This window comes from Citrus clementina, unplaced genomic scaffold, assembly GCF_000493195.1.
Source record: "Citrus clementina cultivar Clemenules unplaced genomic scaffold, Citrus_clementina_v1.0 scaffold_3, whole genome shotgun sequence".
Classification (NCBI taxonomy): domain Eukaryota; kingdom Viridiplantae; phylum Streptophyta; class Magnoliopsida; order Sapindales; family Rutaceae; genus Citrus; species Citrus x clementina.
Window position 1 is genome coordinate 44,241,234 of NW_006262339.1, and position 25,135 is coordinate 44,266,368.

Sequence of the window (25,135 nt, forward strand, 5' to 3'; positions counted from 1 at the left end):
CTTAACCTGGACATAATATATATCTAAAAAAAAAAATCACACTACCGGAAATTAACCGTTAATTGATCTCTCACAAACCAATCATTATACGTTACGTGTCAAGCCCACGGTCAACTTGCTAAAAGAGTGCATATAATTGGACCAAGTGTCACGTTCATGTCACGGTTGCTGAGGAGAAGCTCTGCCTTATGTGCATTGTATGTAATAAAAAAAGAATACGTGAGATTCCAGGATTTTGCCTCCTCTTGTTAGAGGAGAAATAGGGAAAAAAAAAAAAAGAAAAGAAAAAGAAGAAGAACAGCACAGAAGGCACGAGGTCGGCTGCTATGTCAAGAGATAAAAGCTTTAATTGAATATTAAAACCCTAGGCAAAAATATGTCTCCTTTGAATATACTGCTTTGTGGGTCCATCGACGCACTGAAACTTGTAATGAAAGAGCCCCTTCACCAATCTCCCTCTATAAAGCCATTGACACCCACACACACTCTCAGTCACTGCGCCACCCCACCTCCGAATTCAGCGTAGCCACTCCTATAACACTGCGCATATCTTTTGCATTTAGCTCAACCCAAATACGTTCTCCGATATAAAACGCAGCCGCTGCATTTTATTCTCTCTATCTTGCATTTAGTTAATTAATTAATTAACTACATGGATAAGGGTAACGCAGACTACGTGTATCCATCGTCTAAAGAAAATGTGGAGAATGCACATCGTGTTGCGATTCCCCCACCGCAGCCATTTTTCAATTCACTGAAGTATAATCTTAAAGAGACGTTCTTCCCTGATGATCCGCTCAGGCTATTCAAGAACAAGCCGGCATCTAAGAAGTTCATATTAGGCCTTCAGTATGTGTTTCCCATTTTTGAATGGGCTCCGCGTTACAGCTTTCAGTTCTTGAAAGCTGACCTTATTGCTGGGATCACCATTGCAAGTCTCGCAATTCCTCAGGGGATTAGTTATGCGAAGCTGGCGAACTTGCCCCCAATTCTTGGCCTATGTACGTATACATACATACATACATAAGCTCTACAAATTAATTAATTAAAAAAAATGAGAATACATCACATCTAATTCATTAACTGGCGTATGTGTGGTGTTTTGTTTGGTTTGTGCAGATTCAAGCTTTGTTCCGCCATTGGTTTATGCTATCATGGGGAGCTCCAAAGATTTGGCAGTTGGAACGGTGGCTGTCGCCTCACTTCTCATAGCTTCATTCTTGGGGCAAGAAGTTAATTATAATGAGAACCCTAAGCTATATCTTCATCTTGCTTTCACTGCAACATTTTTTGCTGGTGTTTTTCAAGCTTCCTTGGGACTGCTAAGGTAATTAAGGGTCTTTGATATTAAGTTGTTGGAAATATACTAATTTGAGCAGAGAGACTTTCGTTAAATAAGCTCTTTAAAATGACATAGAAAGAGGTTAAGAGAAACATTCTTATTTGTTATAACTTATATCTATGCTGGAGGTCTTGTCTTTTGCTATTTGTCTCGATATATAAATAATGTGTTTTACACTAACGCCATTCTAGAGACTCTGATTGATCCATAGATTTCATTTTCTTGGCGAATTATCAAATGAGGATAAAAATGCTAAAACTAATATATATAAATATTCTTATTGCAACTGCAGGCTAGGGTTTATCGTGGACTTTTTATCGCATGCAGCGATAGTAGGTTTCATGGGAGGAGCAGCCACAGTGGTGTGCTTGCAACAGCTCAAAGGAATACTTGGCCTTGAACACTTCACTCATGCCACTGATGTGATGTCTGTCATGCACTCTATTTTCTCACAAACACAGCGGGTGCCTCTTCTTTTAATCCCCTTCTAGAAATTAGATAACACGCATTCTTTCCTTTCTTTCTCTCTATAGCTAATAATGTAACTTCCCATGTGTTAATTGTTATTATTCTTCACGGGTGTTCCATTCAATAAAAAAAAAAAATCTGTATGTGCAAATACAGGACCCTTGGCATGTGATATTGTTTGTATTCTTGGTCGTTCCAAATCTAATGGAATAAAAAATTACTACATTAAAATTTCGAATTTCCAGTTTCTCTGTTTCTGTTACGTAATACCTTATCTGGCTCTGGTGTGGCAGTGGAGATGGGAGAGTGGCGTACTCGGTTGTGGCTTCCTTTTCTTTCTCCTCATCACTAGATACTTTGTAAGTAGAACTACTATATCAAATTCATATCCTAGAGTTCCATAATTACGCTACGTGTCAAAACACGGGCAGCAAAATTGCTCATGGGATGACCACCACCTTTTCCGAATTATATTAATGGACAGAATTGTTATGCGTTTTGAAAACATGCAGAGCAAGAGAAAGCCAAAGTTCTTTTGGATATCAGCAATGGCACCATTAACGTCGGTTATTTTGGGAAGCTTACTCGTTTATCTTTCCCACGCTGAGAGACACGGTGTTCAAGTGGTGAGCACTCCCATATTCTCCCTTTTCTAAAATAAGAGATCTTTTGTCTGTATTGTAGAACCCAGCAACCGTGACACAATTATACAAACAGTCCAATCGGAACCTGCTAGCAGTTTTGGACCACCCAATTACCACCATGTGATTCCGTCTGGGAGTTTAGTAAAGTTGGTGGGCCCTACACCAATAATATAGAATTGTATGCAAAATCGGCAGGGGCCCACCATACCTGATAGCATATTGGGTGGGTGGGATGGGATGGGATGGGAAAGAGCCTCCTCTTCTGATTAACTTTGATTAGAGGTCTCTGATTGTGGATCGTTTTTCTATGCTTGTTTTATTTTAACTGGTTGGCTGGTTGCTGGTTGCTGGTTGCTGGTTGCTGGTTGCTGGTTGCTTAATTGCTTTGCCTTCTACTTCTATAATATTATGGGAATGATGGAGAGTTCTGATGAGCTGCATGCTGCTGTAATTCATACAGATAGGGTACTTGAAGAAGGGATTGAATCCACCTTCATTTTCGGATTTGGTGTTCGTGTCACCTTATCTCACAACAGCTATCAAAACTGGCATCATCACTGGCGTCATTGCTATGGCTGTAAGCACCCATTATTTTGTCCAATGAACTAATTAATGTATAAATTTTAACACGATAATCAAATGATTAAGACCTTACATAATTAATACAAATCATTGGAGAGCAAATGAACTAAGACACCAAAAAATCATTTTTTTTTCAAAAATCTAATTTATATTCAGTGGTAGAATAAGATTTTGGTGGTAGAATAAGGGTCATGAATAAAACAACAAACTGAAAGTGGTCGTAGAATAAATAATAAATTGAAGGGTCAAAACATAAATATCTCATAGAAATGGGTAAATTTGAGTTTTTAATGTAGTTCGGCCCCCGGTATCCATATTCACCATGGCATTATATTTGTTTTATTGAAGAAGAGTTTAAAGCTGTTGAAAAATTGTTAATAATGTGAAATAAATGGATCATTGTCTACGGGTTAAGGCAAATTGTTGAAAATGTACAGGAAGGGATAGCTGTAGGAAGAAGCTTTGCCATGTTCAAGAATTATCATATTGATGGGAACAAAGAGATGATAGCTTTCGGGATGATGAACATAGCTGGTTCTTGCACTTCTTGCTATCTCACAACAGGTATAAAATTCAACATACCCAATTTTCCCAATTCAATCGATTGTCTTGAGGTCTTATTTTTGCTAATGGTTTTTGTGGTCTCAACATGAAATTCCAGGGCCGTTTTCGCGGTCAGCTGTGAACTTCAATGCAGGATGCAAGACAGCAGTGTCGAACATTGTTATGTCAATGGCAGTGATGGTCACATTGCTTTTCTTAACACCATTGTTCCATTACACTCCCCTTGTGGTTTTATCCGCAATCATAATGGCTGCGATGCTCGGTCTCATTGACTACGAAGCAGTCATCCATCTATTTAAAGTTGACAAATTTGATTTCATAGTGTGCATTGGTGCATACGTTGGCGTGGTCTTTGGCAGCATCCAAATTGGGTTAGTCATTGCGGTATGTATATGCTCTCTGCTCTGCTACAGGCATCTCAAGTTCTTTCACTGCAGTTAATATTGTCAATTGGCCCCAATTTTTTTGTGCAAAAATGTAGATATCAATTTCTGTGCTGAGGGTACTTCTGTTTGTGGCAAGGCCGAGGACTTCAGTTCTTGGTAACATTCCAAATTCGAGAATATACAGAAACATTGAACACTACCCAAATGCAAACAATGTTACGGGGGTTCTCATTCTTAAGATTGATGCTCCTATTTACTTTGCCAATGCAAGCTACTTAAGAGAAAGGTATTACTATAACTAAAAACTATGCGACACTCTATATATATAGATTAAGACACATACATATATAGGCCTGCATTCAATGATGTTCACAACTAATATTGATCTGTCTTTATCTTAATAGGATTGCAAGATGGGTTGAGGAAGAGGAAGATAAGTTGAAAGCTTCAGAGGAATCCAGCTTACACTATGTTATACTGGATATGGGCGGTGAGCGTTGGATTCAGAGATCTTCTTATCAAAATCTTGCGTTTATTTCTCGAAAACTATGAAAATTACAACTTTAATTTCTGACTTTATTTATGTTTTTTTGGGGGGATTTTTATCACAGCTGTTGGTAACATTGACACTAGTGGCATCAGCATGCTTGAGGAAGTTAAGAAAACTCTTGATAGAAGAGAGCTCAAGGTACATTAATTTTTGTTCTACATATTTAGCTATTTGAAGACAATAGACATGGGTTTGCACTAATTTTGTCTTTCCCATCTCCCATTATTTTTAGCTTGTGCTAGCAAATCCTGGAGCTGAGGTGACGAAGAAGCTTGACAAATCCAAGTTCATTGAAAATATGGGCCAAGAATGGATATATCTGACAGTAGGGGAGGCTGTTACAGCATGCAATTTCAGGCTTCATACTTGCGAACCAAATCCTGAGAAAGCAGAATCAGAGCCATGTGACAACGTATAAATCCATATTTAACATTACTTTTCTCTGCAATCGCTCAATTACTTTTTATCTATTCTAGGGAAACTATGTCTCTGTCGCTTGATGTAATTATGATGCAACATAATGTATGCATCGGAATTAACTAAACAGTGACGAGTCACATTTAGTTTGAGGTTGATGTTATAATGTTATATTGAAGTTGGAGGTATTTTTCTCCTTCCAACACTATGTATTGTACAATAATAGAAGTCATATGCCAAATTTTGGCAGATTGCTATTTGCTTCATCATAACAAAGTTGAATTAACGGAGGCGAGGGCGATCCATAAACTAACGATTCTTTAATTTACAATATAACTATATAAGAGTATCATAAAAAAACTTTTCTAATTTATCTCTTTAAATACTTATTTACTTACTTATATGATAAATAGAATAGTGAAAAAATTAGTCATTTTTGAAAAGAATTTTCATATTAAAAACAAGTTTATATTATTTAAATCATGTCAAGAATGAGAATATAAAAAATAATAAAATAATAAATTGAAGGCTCCAAAAGACTCTTCAAATGAGATTGTCCTTTAAAGAGTATTGTGGAACACTTTTTACTTTTGTATCTCTTCAGATTTTAAATGATGAGTAAAATCTTCTTTGAAGAATTTTTTAGTAATGCTCTAATCAATATATGAGTAACTCTTCTAATTTTACAAAATATATAAAGATTGTTAAAAATTATAAGATAAGTTTTAAAACCAATTTAATAAGTATAGGAGGTTTTTTTTTTTTTTGAAAAAAATCCAGCAATTACCCAAAAAAGAATAATCTATATATCTATATATTTATATAAAGTTGGGACTACAAGAAGTGATGTGGCGTCACCATTTCTCATCTTTATATATTCTTTATTATCTAATAAATATAGAAATTTTCTTTTAGATTTGGCTTTTCATCTTCTCATAATTAATTTGACTATTATTACACAATTAATATGTAACAATTCATCAAAAGACCCAATATCTTCTCTAATTGAAACCATATTGATCATAAATTAAGCATTAAGAAATAATTTATAAACATTTTTAATCACTCTTCTCCTCTGCCTCACCTTAATTTACAAATATCAACAAAAAATATGATATCCCACGTAAACATAAACACAACATAAACGAACAGAAAGTAGCAATGACTCTAAAATATGTGTTTTTTATTTTAGCCCTTACTTGCCTGATCATGGCAAATATTGCAAATGCAACCAACAGGAATGATCGCCTCAACAACAATATGAAACCAGTCTACAATCTTGCAACAAGACTTGAAGGTAGTGGAGTGCTGGAATGCATTAATGGAGTTGAAATCATGTTCAAATGATATTTTTATATTCTTCTTTAATAATCAGGTTGATATTTGCCCTGATTGTTGTCGCGCTATTGATATCATCACTCGTAATTGCTGGCCTGCAATGCTCACCTCTCTTGGATTCACTGCCGAAGAAGGGAACATACTGAGAGGCTACTGTGATGTATCTTCTGCTCCTTCTCTAGGTGGCCTCGTGGTGATATATCATCCTCAAGTTTCCAAGGTTTTGGCTTAGATAAGGTGCATCGATTGCACTTCTATTTCCGTGGTGTTAATTTAGCTAATGCAATTTTAAATAATTAAAAAAGTCTTTTTGGTTTTAGCTTTAATTTTTTTTTTGGAAGTCTTGCCTCTTAATTGAATAGAATAAATCATTAAAAGTATAATAATAAAAAAAAATACTAAATTCTTTTTTCAAAGCCGCGCAAAGCGCGGTTTTATTCCCTAATATATATATAAAGCTGGGACTACAAGAGATGATGTGGCATCACCATTTCTCATCTTCTTATATTCTCTGTTATCTAATAAATTGGTTGAGATTAAAAAATAATTACATTACAAAAAATTAAAAATATAAAATAATTATTAAATTACAAAGGATTACATGTCTCTTCCCCTTTCTATTTAAATTCAACAATATGTAACTATTAATATTAATTAATTATAAGTCTTGAAACATTTATTTATTTTATTATGCCAACAATTAAACTTTAGTGGCTTAAAATACATCAATTAATTAATATAGGAAGGAATGTTCATTTATCTTCTCTCAACAATGTCATTAGGGCCTAATTTTAATGTCATAATCTCATATTTAATCATTCAATCTTTTGTTTAATACCTTTTGAGTTTTTCAAACTCTATAAACATTAAATATTTAAGATTTGTGTTTTCATTATTTCTCATCTTTTTATATTCTCTATTATCTAATATATTGGTTGAGATTAAAAAATAATTACATTACAAAATATTAAAAATAAAAAATAATTATTAGATTACAAAAGATTACATGTCTCTTACTCTTTCTATTTAAATTCAACAATATATAACCATTAATAATAATTAATTATAAGTCTAGAAACATTCATTTATTTTATTAAGTCAACAACTAAACTTTAGTGGCTTAAAATACATCAACTAATTAATATAAGAAAGAATGTTCATTCATCTTCCCTCATCAATGCTACTAGGGCATAATTTTAATGTCATAATCTCATATTTAATTATGCAACCTTTTGTTTAATGTCTTTTGGCTTCTTCAAGCTTTATAAACATTAAGTATTTAAGATTTATTATGTTTGGTTTTTTTTTAGTATTTAACCAACATCTTCTTTAAAAATATTCTCGTATTTTATTTTTGACTTATTTAAATTTTTAGTATTGTGTACTTCATAGAGTGCTACTTTCTTCATGAATTGAACAATGATAAATATAGTTGGATGATAAGAGTTAGACTTTTTAGGATGTGGGAGTCTGTTAATACCAAAAAGAATGAATAATTGATTAGTGTGAACATGATTTTTATTGATGAAAATGTTGTATAAAAATTCATTCTCCCATTATTTTCTCTAATTTTTTCCCAATTGTTTTACACTTAATGTAGCATTTTTTTTTTCGTAGGAAAATCTAATGCATGCAACAATTAGAAAAAATTTAGTGACAAGGTTTAGACACTTGTTGAGTGATGGTTCTTTGTACAATGTTAAGAATTTAAAAGTTGTTTCAACTACAGGCGAGTACAGATCACTTTCAAATCAGTATAGGATTATTTTCTTGGTTATAAGTTCGCTTAAGAGTTTAAAAGAAGGAATTGTTAAGATTTCGATCAATAGATTCCAATTCATATCTCTGAATTTGATTGATATACGTGTGAATAATAGCACAATCCTCTCAAGTTTTTTATTATTATTAATGTTTGTTTCTTTAAGTGTATGTTAGAAATTATTGATCCTTATATTTTAACATGTTTATGTTATTTTTCTATAATATTACAGATATTCTTGGAAGTTTATGTGGTGTGTGTGATATTGAGATCGTTGGAACTGGTTGGAAAAAAATATATAAAAGTTCTAACAAATTAGTAAGTTAAATATAATTTAAAATTTATCAACAACTACAAAAGGTATAAGGTCTGTACACTTACACTATACACATTAATATATATTTTTAAAATTAACAAAAAAATAATTAATTTTTATAAATAACATTAGTCTTATAAGACTGCCTCATCTTTAAAAAAATAATTTATATTTTTTTATCAATTTTATCAAATATAAAATAATAATAATAATAATATTAAATTATTTTTTTAAAGTCGCGCGCGGTTTTATTTACTAGTTTATAAATAAATAAAAGGTCAAGATCAAAGATTCAAAATCCAGCCTTTTTTCAAAACGCTGAAACGTCATCGTTTCTCATTGATTTTCGTCTCCCTAACCGAGCTCGTCGCTTCGCCCCCTTAAATCATTTCTTGAGCGTCCAATACTAGCACGGTGAAGTGCAGTATGGCAGCAGTTGAGTAGTGTTAACGATCGGTCTTCAAATCAATTACATGGCTCCTCCCAAGAAATCAAAATCCAAGAAAACAAAAAAAGTAACGAAGAAGCTGAAAAAGAGTAAAAGCACAAGTGCAGCTCCAAAAGACCCCAATTCGAGTGATTCCGATTGGTGGCCCAGTTTCTGGGCAAAGAATTCTTCAACTCCAGGTAAATTCCCATCAGGTTATTGGCTATTTGTTAATACCCATTTGCAAATCACTCATTTTTCCATTTGTAACTTGTTATTCTAACCCATTCATTCTTGGATCGTAGAACGAACACATTTTCTGAAAATGTTCAAAAATAAATAAACAAATAAATAAATAAGATGTTGATATTAATAGTGATAAAGAAAAATGCTAAAGAGGGGAGCCAGTGAGCGTTGGCAATTTAGAACGAATTAAGTTTGGGCTAGGGATCAAGTAAAATAAAAGAGGGCATTTGATTGAATATGAAGTTTTCTTTTGAGATGAAATGGCTAGTTTAATTACATTGTGTAACTTAAACTCACAGGTGCAACTATACCCTCCGATGAGGAAGAAGGATTCAAGTATTTCTTTAGGGTCTCGAAGAAGACTTTTGATTACATTTGTTCCCTTGTGAGAGAGGATCTCGTGTCAAGGCCACCGTCTGGACTCATCAACATTGAGGGAAGGCTTCTTAGTGTTGAGAAACAAGTCGCAATTGCTTTGAGAAGGTTAGCATCTGGTGAATCCCAAGTCTCTGTTGGAGTTGCATTTGGTGTTGGCCAGTCCACAGTTTCACAGGTGACTTGGAGATTTATTGAAGCATTGGAAGAACGTGCCAAGCACCATCTCAAGTGGCCTGATTCTAATAGAATGGAGGAAATCAAGTCGAAATTTGAAGAATCATTTGGATTGCTGAATTGCTGTGGAGCCATCGATGCAACGCACATCATCATGACACTTCCAGCTGTGCAAACCTCAGATGATTGGTGTGACCAAGAGAACAATTACAGTATGCTGGTGCAGGGAATTGTTGACCATGAGATGAGATTTATTGATATTGTCACGGGTTGGCCTGGGGGCATGAATGTGTCTAGACTATTGAAGTTTTCAGGATTTTTTAAACTCTGCGAAGCTGGCCAGCGTTTGAATGGAAATGTAAGAATTTCATCTGAAGAAGTGGAGCTGAGAGAATATATAGTCGGTGGGGTTGGGTACCCTCTTCTTTCGTGGCTTATAACTCCATATGAAACTAACGGCCTTTCGGCTTCAATGCCTACTTTCAATTCTTTGCATGAAGCCACAAGGTCGCTTGCTGTGAAGGCATTCTTGCAGTTAAAGGGTGGTTGGAGAATCCTGAGCAAGGTCATGTGGAGACCTGATAAGAGGAAACTGCCAAGTATTATCTTGGTTTGTTGTTTACTTCACAATATTATAATTGATAGTGGAGATCAGCTGCATCCTGATGTTGCTTTGTCGGATCATCATGACTCAGGGTACGGAGAGCAGTGCTGTAAGCAGGTTGATCCAATGGGAAGAACCACGAGGGAAAACCTAGAAAAACACTTGCAGCATAATCAAGAGAAAGATCTAGTAAAGTAGCCATTTCCTCAATTTATGACCACTCATCTCAGCTGGGTTGTTGGCATATATGTTATTTTTCTGCTGTGGGAAAAGTTTTGAATTTAACCCAAGTTATTTTATGTAAACGTCTAACGTACATTGTTGTGACTCTGTGAATTAAGAGAATTTTATTAATGATGCTCTGCGTCTAAAAGAGCCTCGTTCCGACAAATATTGGGAGGATCTTGATCTTCTTCTTCTGCCGGTTATTTCTCTTCGTAATAAGTGTTCGGGCCCTATATCACCTGGTTTTTGGTGTTCGCCCCTCGCATTGCAGTAAATTAAAATGCTCCGGTACATACAACAAATTTTTATGGCGTGTTTATTTAAAAGATGCGCATGAAAAGTGTTGAAGTCCCCGATTATTATGCATCATGGAAATCAGGACACCAAATTTTTCCGTCAGTGACTCGGGCGCTGCTATCAATTTCTACACAAATCCACATGTTAATTTTCCCCACTTTTCTCTGAAACTAAGAAAGCCCAGAGTACTATGAAAGAATTAAAAAACATAAAACATTCATTTTCAAAATGGCAAGCAGCACACATATTAGAACTGGAGGCTTTTAAGGCATGGACAAATTAAATGGAGACAATACCAATAGTTATCGCCTTTAAGACACTAGTTTTACGTCGAGAACCAAATTATATCTGTAAAAACAAAGGCAACCCAGAAACTTTAGAAAAGGAAAAAAAAAATCAAAATCAAAAGATAAGAAGCTCAATAAATATAGCTTCTTTGATTACATGAAGCCTGGCATGTACAGCAAGAAAAGGCGGTGCTACCACCTACGTAAATAAGATTTGGGGGGAAAAAAAAAAGCTCTAAGATATAAAAACTTGGAGGTCCTAAAATATCACTAGGAAGGGAAACTTATAGACAATGCAACTTATGTCCGAATGCTTCAAACTATGCTACTTATGTGCCGCTGAAAACAATTAAGACTCAATCTCCTCTAGTAGGAGGCTGCACACATGCACAGAAATGTGCCTTCTTTCTCTTCTGGTTGGATCTCAACCCACCATAACCATAAAGATAGTCCCGCAAGAGAACTCTTGTTTTTCTCTCTGTGATTCTGGTTCTTCCTCTACTTTCCTTCTCATCATCAAGTCTCAGCAACAGAAACTGCAATTTCTGAACCTCCAACTGCAATCGCCCAATTTTTTCAGATACTCTTCGTGCCTGCTCTGAAACCTTACGCCTCCTCATACTGCCACTGTCATCTGACTCTGTTGCAGATTTTCCGTCAAAGGACAATGATAAGTCTTCGATATTTGTTAACAATTTCCGATTGACATCAAGCAGCTTCATGATGGCCTCCTCAGCTTCTTCCAGCTGCTCCTTAACAGTATCATATTCAATTCCTTTTCTCTTTATTCCCTTCTCTGAAGTCTCAACCTTCTTCTTTAGATCTTGCACGGTAATTTGAAGGTTTGTTAACTTTTGTGCATCAGAATCAAGTCTTTCAAGAATTTTCCTCTGGCTTCCTTCTTTCTGAGACCCTGAATATCTCTTAGAGATCTCTAATTTGTCCACCCCCAACTCCTTCTCAACCAGTGATTCTATAGTGGGATTTTTACTCTTCTGTTGTTTCACTGCTTTGACCTCATGGTAGTCAGTTGGTGTGCGGGCCACCTTCTGAGACTTTGCAACTTTCAGGTCGATGCTGCCACCATGGTCAGCAGTTTCCCATAACTCGAGCATCTGATCATCAGCCTCCATAGTTCCTCTCCTGCTTAACCCATGTGATGAACACTCAGACACTTGATCAAGCATAATGTCTTTTGTCATTACTTCATCCCCCTCTTCAGAGATTTCAGGTGTTCGTTTCTGTAATTTGAGATTGTCACTAGGTCCATCATGTGGTTCCTCCTGTTCATATTTCCTACCAACACGCTTGCTTGTCTGACCACTTTCTTGACGCAAGTTGCTTCTACATTTTAACTCTTCAATCTGTCTCATTGCAACCTCTAATTTGGAATTGGCATTCAAGGTTTCCAGCATAGCAAGACTCTCCTTTTCTATAATTGCCTTCTCAATAGCTTTAACTCTCATTTGCAAATCTGTAAAACCATCCAGCACCGTGGCAATTTGATCTTCACTTGTTTCTTGACAGCCTTCAGCTTGCATGTGACTTACCAAATCAGGATCCTGGCACAAGCGAAATACAATGCATGAGGTACTGATAATATTCAAAAGCAAGCAATATTAAATAGGGCATGGTCGAAGAATAAGCAACTTGTTTATCAGAAGTTAGACCAAATATTGGTTTCTGATAAGATCCTAACAAGAAGCATTTTAACTTTTTAACAGGGTCATGATATGATAAATTATAATTGTTTTTATGATAAATGTGATAATGAGGCCTTGATTAAGGTAAAACTAAAGTAAAAACCTATATTTTCAACAGGCTCGTAAGGCAACTGACAGAAATCTCTTTAGGCTAATAGAACTCAGGAACAACTGCAAAATCAAGCAGAGATTCTACCAAAACTGTCAAATGGAAAAGGCAGATTGTTGTAGAAGACCACGCCAACAGGCAAATATGGATGCAAAGAACTGAAAGAGCCAACACTAAGACATATTTTCAAGGGAAAAGATTTACCTTAAAAATAATAGTAGTAGTATTGGTAGTAATAATAATAATAATAATAATTAAAAAGAAAAAAGAAAACAGCTAGGTAATAGTAATAATAATAATAAAGAAAATAAAATAACAAAGGAGATATATTGGAAAGTACAGATATAAATTGGAAGTAAAAAATTAAGATGTAATAAACCATCAAGGTTAAATGAGAAAAGATTATGGCACCATCTCAATAGTACGAAATCGGTACTTGGACAATAGACATTACCTTTACTTCGTCATTGTCAGCTTTGTGAAGAAGAGTATGATTCTCCAGAGATCTTATACTGTCCTTCAAAGAAATGACAGCCGGGATTGATGCAGCCAAATGAGCTTTTAATCCTCCATTTTCACACTCCAAGGCATTAGCTTTTTCTTTCAACTGGTTGATCTCAATATCATTGGAATTACTTCTGTCTTCAAGATTCTCACATGCTCTGGAGAGCTCATGCGCCTTTTCATTACGCAATACTTCACAGACCGAGGAGATTTGCAGTTCACTGAATAATTCTGTAGCCTGAGTCTCCCATAATCCAGCATGCTTTCTTTCCTTTTCCAGTTCATGGTACAAACTTTCCTCTCTGTATCTGGTTCCTTCCAGTTCCTCAAGCAATTTCCCCAGTTCAGCTTCCAACTTCATATTTAACTCATGGATGCATCTGGTCTCCTTAATCTGACAATCATAATCTTCAGTCAGTTTCCGAATCTGCTTTCCTTGATCTTCCTGTATTATCTTAGCCTCATCATACTTGCATGTCAGATCCTCCACTTTCATATGCAACTCTGTTCTCTCATTCTGTAATGAACACAGTATCTGCTCTGCTACAAAAAGCTCTTTTTCCTTCCGAGACAACAGATCCTTTCCATTTGCAATTTCACAATTTAATTGATCCCTAACACATCCAATTGCAACCAGTTCATTCTCTGACTTCTCTAATGACTGCTTGAGGAGCGAATTTTGCATTTGCACATCTTCTAATTTCCCATCCTTCAGCCTTACCTTCTCCTCAAGTTCATTATTGATACAACCAAGTTTATCCAGATTTTCACTCAGATCAGCTATCTTCACCAATTTCTCAGAGATGACATCCTTGAAAATATGAGAGAGATTACTTTGGGATATAGTTTCAACAAACATGACACAGTTTTCCTCTTCTAGACTATGTTTCTCTTCCTGTAAGTCCAACACTTTCTTCATCAGGGACTTTTTCTCATCAAGCACCTTGCAGTTCTGATCTTGTAAACTTTGCTGTGCCCCTTGCAATTCGGACAGTAGCATGTGCAGGCTCCGCATTTCAGTCTTCAAGACTTCCTCTGTGTGATTGCGCTCTGCTACTTCCACTCTCAATTCTTCATTAATCTCTGTAAGCTTTGGGAACTCCCTTTGCAGAACTACGAACTGCTCAGACTGGATCCTAAACTCTTCAGCAAGTGCATTCCTCTCTGTTGCAAGATTTTCTGCCTCCAGTTTCAGTTGTCCAAGCAGCGCGACAAGAATTGAATTCTCAATGACTACCTGATGATTTTGCTCCAGTGCCTTTAAAACGGAGATCTGCATCTCTTTGAGTTTGCCAGTTACTTGGTCCAGAAGCGTCTGGTGACTCTGGTCCTGCTCCATCTTAGTTTCACAGCCATGGTCTGCATCAATTTCTAGAATCTCTAATAACTGATAAAGCTGCACCCTCAGTACTTTAATTTGATCAACCAATGATCTCATCTCCTCCTGCTGTTCACAATTTTCATTCTCCAGTTTATGTATCAGTTTCTCAGACAAACTGGATTCCTGTAAGAGTTTCTGACACTCAAAAAGGAGGGAGAAATTCTTTTCTTTCAGATCTTGTATGTATTTCTGCGTGATGAAAATCTCAATCTGAGCATCCAAAGCTTTGTCTAGTTCCTCTTCATATGCTTTCTTCCTGCACAGACCCTCCTCTTGTAGAAAACTGATCTGCGATTCCATGCCAGCCAATCGAGTTTCACTCAACTGGACAAAACTAGCATGTTGTTGCTTTTCAGCATCTAAAGAAAACTGCAGCTCTTCTACTTTTTGAAGTGTAGATTCTTTCTCTTCCTCCAGACCCAGGTATCTCCCTTCTAATTCTGCATAGCTTTTCTCCAAATCTTTCAGTCCTTTCCTAGCAATGTCCAACTGAGAAACTAAGTTCACTCTCTCAGTTATCAGACAAGACTTTTCATTATCAAGCAACAGGCATGAATCTTCTAAGCTCTTTGATTTTGCCCTCAAACCTTCGACTTCAGCATTAGCATCAAAAAGGGAATTCACCAGAAAGTTGTTTTCATCAGAGAGTTTCTTTAAATTCTCGTTCACATCCTGTAACTGAGAAAATAGTGAGTTCTTTTCAGCAACAAGCGTAGACTTCTCTGCCAGAAGATTTTGGCAGACTTCCTCCAAAGCCTTCACCTTGTCTCTAACCCCTTCTAACTCAACATTCAAGTCTGATAGGGAGTTCTCAAGAACAGCATTTTTCTCAAGAAGTTTCTCCATGATTTCCAGCTTCTCCAAAAGAGCTACTTTTTCACATCTGTCTCTCTCATAGACCTCTTTTAGCTTTGAGTTCTCATCCTGCAATTCCTTCACAGACAACCCAAAGTTCTCTGGATTTAAGGAGACTGATTCTACCTGCTCCACCATAGCCTGGTGCTTCTTGTTGAGTTCATTAAGTTCCTCTTTCAGACAATAAATTTCTTGTTGAAGAGCATTTCTTTGATCCACTCGTAGTTCAACTTCTGCTTCAAGTTTCCCTATTGTTTCCCTCAAGCTCAAAATCTCATCTTGCAAATTTTTTATTGACTCAGCAGAAGATAAGTTGAGTTCATTCAGGCCTTTGTTCTCCTCCTTGACCTTTTCGACTTCTTCCTGTAGACTCTGATTACGAGTTCCCATGTCCTTGAGAATTTGAGCCCTATTTTGGAGCTCAGCAGCCAGAGATCTAAGTTCATCCTGAGACTGAGAGTGCAAATGCTGCAAAGTTTGGAAAGCAGTTTCAGCCTCTACAAATCGCAAGCGCTCTTCCTGTATGCAAGTCCAAAGCCTCCCCAACTCCTTCTGCTTCTCTGTTAATTCTTGACTTTGACTCCCCATTTTCTGTACCATGGACTCCAACTCAGAATGTAGAGTCTGATTTGATCTCTCTAGTAAAAGACACTTTTCTTCTGCACCCTTCAACTTTGCGAACCCATTGTCTAACTCAGAATGAAGCCTTTGAGCCTCCTCTTCTGCACGTGCAAGTTTATGCTCTAGAATAGAAATTGCCTCCAGGCATTGCTGATATTGAAGAGCCAAAGCTTCCTTCTCTTCAGTTAGTTTGCCAAGTGCTTGCTTCAGCCTTTCTACTTCGCTTTCAGCTTTATCAGCTACCTTGTTAATCCTTTTGGAATCTTCTTCGGAATGCAGTAATTTATCCTCCAGAGCAGATATCATCCTTGAACATTCTTCATACTTAACAACAGCAGCTTCCTTTTCAGCTTCTATCCTGGCAAGGTCTAGCTTTAGGGTTTGAGCTTCAATTTCAGCTTTGCTCGCTCGATCACTAAGTTCCACGGCATCAGCTTCAGCACGAGAAATATTTTTCTCCATATTAGATAATTTATCTAAACACTGCTGGTATTGACGAATATTAGCTTCCCTTTCAGTCTCTAATCTGGCAAGGGCTTCCTTCAAAGTTTGTACTTCAGCTTCAGCTATGCTGGCTTGTTCACTAAGTCCCTTGGAATCCTCACGTGCATGAGAGACTTCTGACTCTAAGTTGGATAATCTCTCCAGACTCTGCCGATACTGGAGTAGGCCAGCTTCTTTTTCAGCTTCTAATTTAGCAAGAGCATTCTTTAAGGTTAAGATTTCCATCTCGGCTTTCCCCATTCTCTCAGACTCAGATGGGACACGAGCCTTGATATCATAACTTTCATTGTGCTGAAGCTGTTCATTCTCCTCTGCATCATGAAAATTGAGGCCTTTCCTAGCCCGGCCTTCTCCAAACTTTCCATGAGTCACCTTTTCTCCAGACCCCAAAAAGTCATTAAGCTGTTTCAAACCCCTTCGGCTTGTTACAGTATCAGAATCATCAGTAAATGCTCCATTTTTTTTCAGAGCAAGTAAATGAGATGAAGAGAGTCCCAAAGAATCATTTTGCAACTCATCAGGGTAAAAAATTGCACGTGCTGGAGCCAACTCAGGCGTACGAGGATCAGCTTCAGTACCCGCAGGGGAATCATCACCCAAAGCAAATGGGACTTGGTTGGGAAATGCTTCTGCCATTGTTCGATGAGCTTGACGGAGTGCCCCAGTTGCATGATCGTATCTTTCAGCCAATGCACGATATGCTCTGTAAAACTCTTCAACCAATTTCATAAGCTCAGGGCGTTTCTTGTAGTACATCTCAGCCCTCCTTGCAAAGGAATCTGCATCTTCTTCGATAAGCTTGATCATTTGTTTGACTTTGACATCCATGTCTGTTACAGCAGAACAATAATGTTTATAGAAAATCCCAAGCATGGATTGAATAGACTGATATAGAGAAAAGGCAAAGATTACTAAAGACCAGATGAAGTATGAACATATTGTAACTACAAGCTTCAGAGAAAACATGGGATCATTACAATAATCAAGATGCAAACAGACAGAATAATACGGATGCTTCTGAAAATATATGATGAATCATTCTCAGATGAAAGAGGAGCATGATTAATTCAGTTATCACATCCGGAAGCTTCCTATCATTTTCCATATGGAAACATACATACATAGATTATTTGAAATGAAAGAAAATTAGATATTTAATTTTCAGCTAAAATAACTCTTGTTGCCATTTCTGAAACTTATTAAATGTTTCAATTTTTTTAGGCTTATATTATGATTTCAGATTTTCATTTTTAACAGATGTTAGATGTTTTTACAGTTATTATCCATTTTTCTAGAGTTTGTTTAATTTATGCGCAATTAGTTTTCTTTTTGGATACTGGCAACAACAACAACAATAGACTTTCTTTCCAGAATGAAATTCCAATTTCAAATGGGACTGACTTTAAAGCAGAGACAAAAAAAATTGGACTGAATTTCCATCAGTATATTGGAAGGATTAAGCAAATTAATGCACTCAAAGTGGAAAATCATCAGCTCCATAACATTCCCAATGACTAAAATCAATATAATACTAATTTGGACATGCAGTGGGGTTCTGTGAAAACACAAATAAAGCGTTGTGACAGAGTATTATAACCATAACATCCAGCACCAAGTTTTCACTTGAATAGCAGTCAATGGCTGATTATCATATTTTCTTTTTCTTTTTTTAATTTTTAGTCAGGAACACTCATGTCAAAAGACACAAGCTATGGTCCGCTGAGTTAGATTGGGGAATTGATAAATTCCTATGACTACAGTCCCGTGCAGAAAATTACAGCTTCCAAGTTTTATCCATCTAAGTGCTATTACCTCAGTGATAGCCTTTGGAAAACCAGTTTAAGAAAACCAAAATGTCAATAAGTTTGACATATAAGAATCTGAAGCATGCATCCATCTCAAAATCAATGCAAATGAAATGCCCAAGGAAACCAAGGAATACCTGTAAGATTCTCCTGAAGCCATTTGGAATTTTTGGGGCTTATGTGGCTGTCCCACCACCAAGAATACTTCCGCTTAGAATCTGCATGTGCCACAGCAGCCATGATTGGAAGTTCCAACCAAGTCTAATTGTGAGCTCGCAAAAGGTCGATCCTCGAAACAAGAGTTCCAAAATTGAGGTGAAAAATTAGTAGATCCGACCGGAACCAGCTAGGTACGAGTATGAACCAGCCAATTCAGTACAGACAGAAGATAGAAACCTCTTTATCTCTCACTCCTTCCAATATCACAAAAACAAAACACGATAACTCAGTTTCCAGCTGCTCAAAAGTAAAATTACTAAACACAAATGAGATTAGGTTTCGATGAACATGGAGGAAAACTAGTCAATTACCTGATCAATACACTCCAAATCCTGCTGCGTTAAACTAACTCCTAAGCTCAAAATCTGTAGAAATAACCTGATCAAAGACAAAATATAATCAAAACAAAGAAATTAAAGACAAAGACTGATCGATGAAAATAAAATGTTCACGTGCTTCAGTAAATTACAGATTCACATATCTGTAAACTATCTGATCCGCAACAAATCAATTAAAAACAGAAAAAATATGAAGTTTCATAAATTAAAAAAAAAAACTCTAAGAATTAAATAAATTACAAAGCGATCAGCCTTTAAATGAGTGAAGAAAAGAAAAAGACACAGTTACATGCAACAGGTTCACATGGACCTGGATATTTAACCAGAAAATGAATCGTATAAATGTTTTGGATCAAAGAGCTTACTATGAGGAACGTTTAGAATTTCAGTTTGCACAGATCATAAGACAGCTTCAGCTGGTTTTGCTTTTGTCTCACCCCATGTTTGTTAGATCTTAGTTTGTAACTCTCTCTCTCTCTCTCTCTCTCTCTAGCTACTTTGGTTGCTCTTTATGTCTTTTGGGACTGTGCTCCAAACCTGTCAAAAGTGAGAAAAAGAAAGGAGAGCAAAATTACAAATTCAGTGAAACTTCCTTTTGATTCTCTAATTAATTAATATATAAATTGATTCAGTAATTACTGCACTTATTTATTACTATTACGAAATTGGAGTTTTTTTTTTTTTTATATTATCTTTTAGGCTTTTTTGTAAATTTAAAATTGGAATTAAAAATGCGAAAACCTTGATTGTGCTGTGATGGACTGAAATGACTCGACTGTCCTTTAGTTTTGGTATTTCAAAAATGTTATTACTTGGGAGCTTCCAGTTTCTATTTCTAGAAGTTTGACCAGTTGCTAATGGCATGATTTTGCTCCCAATTTTTTTAATCAATTTTCGGGTTACCTGGAATCTGATGATTAATTTAATTCAGAGGCATGATTAACACAATCAACAAAACAGTTTTAAATATTATCAACGAGTGTAATTTGGGAACAAACCAAATATCTACCAACCCACAGCATAATACACGTGAGAGTTTAATTTACGACAAGTGTTCGGTGTACAGAGATTGATATAGTTCAGTGAGGCCGGTGAATCAAATCAGCTGCGGTATTTGTGTATGGAGAAATTATCATGTGCAGCCTCAATTGCATTACATATTAAACCACGAAAGCCGTGAGATGATTTTGAGCCGTCCGATTTAATAAAAAAGAAACTCCGCCTCGTGATATGACATCACACGCTCCAGAAATATTCTCTAACCAAATCTTTGCGCGCGCATTAACTGCGCAAAGAAAGTGGCGAAATGCAGATTTTTTTGCCCTAAAATCTCTGTAGTGGCCGTTGGCAATAATAAATTCACGGTGAAAGGGAGGGTGTTTTGGTAATTCCACAAGAAGGAATCTTTAATGCGCAGAGAGATAAGACACGGTGTCACACTTTATAAAAGGTGGTCGTCTTGGGCGGTGGCCGAGGCCGGTCGTCATTCGTCACCCCGACTAAGAAATTCCTTGCTGTGCAATTAGGACCACGTCTTATTCTACGAATATATGATATCTTTTTTTTTTTTTTCTCTCTTTTAAGAGTCCACGTTAAATTTGTTATATGCTTGATAGGGAGATTACAACAGGATCGAATCAAATAATTGCGTTTGAAAGTTTGAATTTTTAGACAATCAATTCATTTTGGATGTCTTAACAATTGTTAAGGTTATAATGTTATAATAACTCACAGTATTTTGCAGCTGAAGTCTCTCCGATAGTTAAATGGCAGTTCATTTCTCCTCGCATATTATCGATTATGAAAGGCTTTTCAAAGAATTATAAGGTAGTTGGCTCGTAGTTTGTTAGTGGTATTGGTTTTTCTTCATTAATTATCAAGTTGGATCGTAATGTATGGTGCTTTTTTCGGAATCATTATGTATTAAAAGTTTATTATCAAACAGTAGAAGTTACAAACTTTAGTTCGTATTTGTTCTTTTTATGTAACTGAGAGTTTTTCCATTACATTTTACTTGTAATCTTTTGACCTTTTGGACGATATAATTATTTTAATTTTCATTTAAAAAAAAAAAAGAAATAAATGTTTTTATTTTCGATGTGAAAGTAAGTGATTTCTAACTCCAATACCGATATTTACACTACAGTTAACTCTACGTGTAACACCGAATGCAACATTTTAATGTAAGTATAACTTGTCACCTTACGCATCTCTCTCTCACACACACACACACACACGTTCTGCATTCTCCCTCTCCCTCTCACTCACTCACGTCCAAATCTCACCTTTAAACAAAAACCGCAAATTTAGTCGAAATCCTCAAAAGATGTTGAAGTAGCAACTGGAATGTGCATAAAAAATAAATGGAAGTAACAGAACATTGCTAAGAGATATATTTATTACTCTGATATACACAGTATGAAGAAACTACAGTTATATTTCAGATATTATCTAAAGGAAAGAGGTTGTATAGATTATCCATACGTGTTGAAACTAAGAGACCCACACCAACTGAGAGATCCACGATGAAAGAGAGAAAGTCGATGGTGAGATGCATTCATGACATGGGAAAGAGAGATAAAGCCACCGGTTACAAGGAGAGATATGTGGGTGAGGTGAGATTTGGGCGTGAGTGAGAGGGTGCCCCGTGTGTGTGTAATACGTACGGTGACAATTTATATTTACATCAAAACGATGTGTTTGGTGCTATGTGTGGGGTTAACTGCGGTTTGATCTCATTTTTGTTCTAACTTAGATTTCAATATTTTGAGTTGAACTACAATAAAACTGTGTGGGAAGTTGTTGAGGTTTTTATTATTATTATTATTATTATTATTAGCACTAAATTAACGTAATGTTCTTTTTTTTAAAATTTTCTAAAGCAAAATAATGTAATATTTTGGAAACAAAAATTACAATTGAAGTTACATTTGAATTATGAAAAGTAACAACTGCTAAAAGATAATATATATTAGTTTTTTTTTTTTTTGGAAAGTTAATAGACGATAATCAAAGATGTTTTGTTGCAAGGTATTTGTGTACAGTTCCAAAAAGAAAATGTACGTCTTAGACAAGGAGTGTCATGGTGGGTAGGTGAGTCCAAAAGTGACCGTTGCTGGACGGTGAAGATGGTTCAATCATAGCAGTTGCTTGGGCGTCTGAGAATGGTGTCCCAACAAAATGATGTGTCATAATTGCTGCATATGCCTAATTATTAATTTAAAAAGTTGGGTATTTTAATTAATTTTTATTACAACCTGATTTTAGATATTGGATAGTTTAATTTCCGTCTTATTGGAAATTGAAACTGGTAACAATAAATAAACAAGAAAATAATAGTTGTTACACGCTTGAAATGGCTGAGATTGAGATATTACGTGAAAAGTTAAGTTCTATTGATGACTCGGTAGTTTTTATTAGGGTGAGTTTAATTAAATCAGATAAATAAGATTATGATGAATGATACGGATTTCATTTCTTAGAGCAGTTTTAAGATAACCGAACCCTTTAATTAATTAGGGGAAAGAAGAAAAGGGAGGCAATTAGCCATGGTGTGCGCAGCCCTTTCAATCTTTTGTGTGAGGGGAGATGAATAAAAGCGTGTTGAGGTTTCATGCTATCAAAAGTCTAATTGGGTGTATTCTTTTAGCAATGAAAATGACAAAATTTCAAGTCGAATAATTGAAATAGCATATTGTTATCAGATGACTTGGAATTTTGGAAGGATTTTGTGGCATACATTTCACTTGAATATAAAAAATCAAAAGTAACCAACAACAAATTGATAAAGTCGGACTCAACGGCCTTGAGATGAGGGCACTTTGATGGATGCTTAACTGGGTTGTTGAAATTTCATGAATTTTAAAAAATCATAAGACTAGTGCTTTGCAGCCATAAGCGAAGATGTGACAAGCCATGTCTAGTAATTGGTCGAGAGTGAGATGAGATGAAGTGACTTCTAAGCTCTCAGTGCCTTTTCGTTTTGGTCTATTTTAACTTTCAAGTCAACCAAAGGACATCCGTTGGAATTTCATTAAAAAAATCATTTAATTTATACAAATATTTTGTTTTTGTTTACTCTGTGTGAAGAATACTGGAATGGAGAAAAAAAAAAATATCATGCGTAGCGGCAAGGGAATCAAAGGAGCAGGAAGAAGATTCGTCACGTGATCAAGAACTTAATTTAATAACATTTTTTTTCTTTTAATTTAAAAAAAAATTAATCACCTGACTGCAAAGGCGAAAAATGTGGGGGGAAAAAAAAATGCTTGCAACTTACTTAACAAGTTTAAAATCAATAAATTACATAAATGGCCTCTGTCGTGAAGGTGTGACATTTAAATTCACTAGCTCATCATATACGGTATAATTTTTTTTATTCAATCATGCTTTCTAGTGTTTTTAAATAAATTATGCTGATGCATTTAAAATCAATTAAAGCAATAAGAAAAACGATACAACCACAAATAATTATACCAACATTTATGTGTAAATTAAATTGCCAGTTTACTTGGCATGAATCACATCACAAAGCCGACATAATAGCTTCATCAATGATCTTTAATATGTATAGACAATTATATATATGTGTATATATATACTTAGAGTAATACTTAATTAAGTACACTTATAAGGTAGTGGAAAAAAGGAAGATAAGCATGTGTAGATTGTTCCTGGAGCTTCTGAGGAATTCCATTAAGACAAAAGTAGACCTCGCTCACCAAGTCAACCAACCAGGAGTCACAGGACCACGCTAGCAATTCCTTAGCATCTGTTCGGCTGTTCCCACTTGTATAACATTGAAAGCAGCGAAAGAGAAGCACTAATGGGCCCTAATAATGTGTCCTAATAGCAGCGGCACGGTTAAATACTGAATGCAATAAGTAAAAAGATTGTTCAGTTGGGATTAGTTGGTGTAGCCAGCAGATAGCACATTGATGTGAGAAGACTCCTAAAAGCTTTTTTTTTTTTTTTGTTTGGAAGAGAAGACTCCTAAAAGCTTGAATCTGATAAATTGGCGAATTGCCATTATGTTGTTAGCTAAAGCCTGAACAATATGTGAAGGACAACCCAACTGTGCCACTTCTGACCTGCCACCTTCCACGTGCCGTTCACACCTTTTTCCTTTTTTTCCCCCTTCTTCTTGGTTGCTATCTCTTAATGGGCTGTTGGGTAAAGCCTTGCCTTCATCATTTCTTCGTGAGAAATGCTTTTCACACCCCTCTGATATCCCTATATTACTCCCACTTTTGTAATCATAGTTTTATTGTTACTGAAATTTACATAAAAAGACATGTACGAATTTAGTCTTTACAAGTCGTGGATCCTAACTATTCTTAATCTGAATATTTCATATAATAAATCTTATTGATAAAATCAAAATAATTTTGAAACAATGAAAAAATAAATTATCTAATAATAATAATAATAATTTTATAATAAAAAATATTTACAAAATTTATTCTAAATGACAATAAAATTTAATTGAAATTCTATTGTAATTTTATGTTCTTTTTTGTATTTTTATAACAAAAAGAGGTATAAAATTGAAAAGTGGGGTTTCTTAAGTTAAAAAAGGGTTTTAAGAAGCTCTACTCTTTCTTTCTAGCATGAGTGGAGATAAATCTAGTTAACAATCAAGCCACATAAGTGTGAATTAGATTATGCATGTTATAATAAACCAACCCAATGAGTTAGTAAAATTTTACCAACCCAATCCAACTCACAATAATTATGCAAATTACACGGATTGAATAGATTTTTGTTCACCCATATCTTCATCACTTTGTCTCTTTTGTTTTCTCATTCATATTTTTCATTCATAATCTGACTCTGAAAGCAATAATCATATACTAATCCCTTTAAGGGTGTGACTAAGATACATAATATTATAATTCATATCAACTCAAGAATTGTACCCAATAACCCAAAACATTTGATAACTAAATTACACTTGACTTGTTTGGTACAACTCTTAGGTTGATGTAAGTTTATACTATTATTTAACTTAATAATGTTATCTATATAATTGCACAAAATGATAGGAAACATTGCCAAATCAGCTTTCGGGCCATGAAAAATGCTTTTCATAA

General features: G+C 35.5%; 3 protein-coding genes across 4 annotated transcripts; 2 read left to right on the plus strand and 1 right to left on the minus strand.

Moving 5' to 3' along the window:
- Window positions 1-279: 279 nt before the first annotated feature.
- Window positions 280-5,219, plus strand: LOC18048273 (sulfate transporter 3.1). The gene is made up of 12 exons (XM_006443939.2): window positions 280-1,001; window positions 1,120-1,327; window positions 1,635-1,806; window positions 2,104-2,169; window positions 2,323-2,436; window positions 2,915-3,031; window positions 3,474-3,600; window positions 3,698-3,984; window positions 4,082-4,272; window positions 4,391-4,476; window positions 4,598-4,674; window positions 4,769-5,219. The coding sequence occupies exons 1-12, from the start codon at window positions 653-655 to the stop codon at window positions 4,952-4,954; spliced, it is 1,980 nt and encodes a 659-aa protein (XP_006444002.1). The 5' UTR covers window positions 280-652; the 3' UTR covers window positions 4,955-5,219.
- A 3,457-nt stretch (window positions 5,220-8,676) lies between these two features.
- Window positions 8,677-10,580, plus strand: LOC112099723 (protein ANTAGONIST OF LIKE HETEROCHROMATIN PROTEIN 1). The gene is made up of 2 exons (XM_024187174.1): window positions 8,677-8,993; window positions 9,339-10,580. Exons 1-2 carry the CDS (start codon window positions 8,840-8,842, stop codon window positions 10,391-10,393), a joined length of 1,209 nt encoding a protein of 402 aa, XP_024042942.1. The 5' UTR covers window positions 8,677-8,839; the 3' UTR covers window positions 10,394-10,580.
- Window positions 10,581-11,115: 535 nt separating this feature from the next.
- On the minus strand, window positions 11,116-19,612 carry LOC18048274 (protein NETWORKED 1D). Of its 2 annotated transcripts, none has more exons than XM_024187710.1 (5): window positions 19,409-19,612; window positions 19,017-19,070; window positions 18,624-18,899; window positions 13,271-17,511; window positions 11,116-12,566 (listed from the first exon to the last, which is right to left on the minus strand). In XM_024187710.1, the coding sequence occupies exons 3-5, from the start codon at window positions 18,724-18,726 to the stop codon at window positions 11,361-11,363; spliced, it is 5,550 nt and encodes a 1,849-aa protein (XP_024043478.1). In that variant the 5' UTR covers window positions 18,727-18,899; window positions 19,017-19,070; window positions 19,409-19,612; the 3' UTR covers window positions 11,116-11,360. The 2 variants fall into 2 exon arrangements, with proteins under 2 accessions (XP_024043478.1, XP_006444003.1); XM_006443940.2 differs by having other exon boundaries at window positions 19,017-19,083.
- Window positions 19,613-25,135: the final 5,523 nt, after the last annotated feature.

Coding starts and splice junctions, on each gene's coding strand:
- LOC18048273 (XM_006443939.2), top strand. CDS start 653: ATGGATAAGGGTAACGCAGACTACGTGTATCCATCGTCTAAAGAAAAT. Junction 4,477..4,597: donor TGTTATACTGGATATGGGCG/GTGAGCGTTGGA, acceptor TTTTTATCACAG/CTGTTGGTAACATTGACACT. Junction 4,675..4,768: donor TTGATAGAAGAGAGCTCAAG/GTACATTAATTT, acceptor CATTATTTTTAG/CTTGTGCTAGCAAATCCTGG.
- LOC18048274 (XM_024187710.1), bottom strand. CDS start 18,726: ATGGCTGCTGTGGCACATGCAGATTCTAAGCGGAAGTATTCTTGGTGG. Junction 17,512..18,623: donor GCTTCAGGAGAATCTTACAG/GTATTCCTTGGT, acceptor CTGCTGTAACAG/ACATGGATGTCAAAGTCAAA. Junction 12,567..13,270: donor CTGACAATGACGAAGTAAAG/GTAATGTCTATT, acceptor CGCTTGTGCCAG/GATCCTGATTTGGTAAGTCA.
- LOC112099723 (XM_024187174.1), top strand. CDS start 8,840: ATGGCTCCTCCCAAGAAATCAAAATCCAAGAAAACAAAAAAAGTAACG. Junction 8,994..9,338: donor AAAGAATTCTTCAACTCCAG/GTAAATTCCCAT, acceptor TTAAACTCACAG/GTGCAACTATACCCTCCGAT.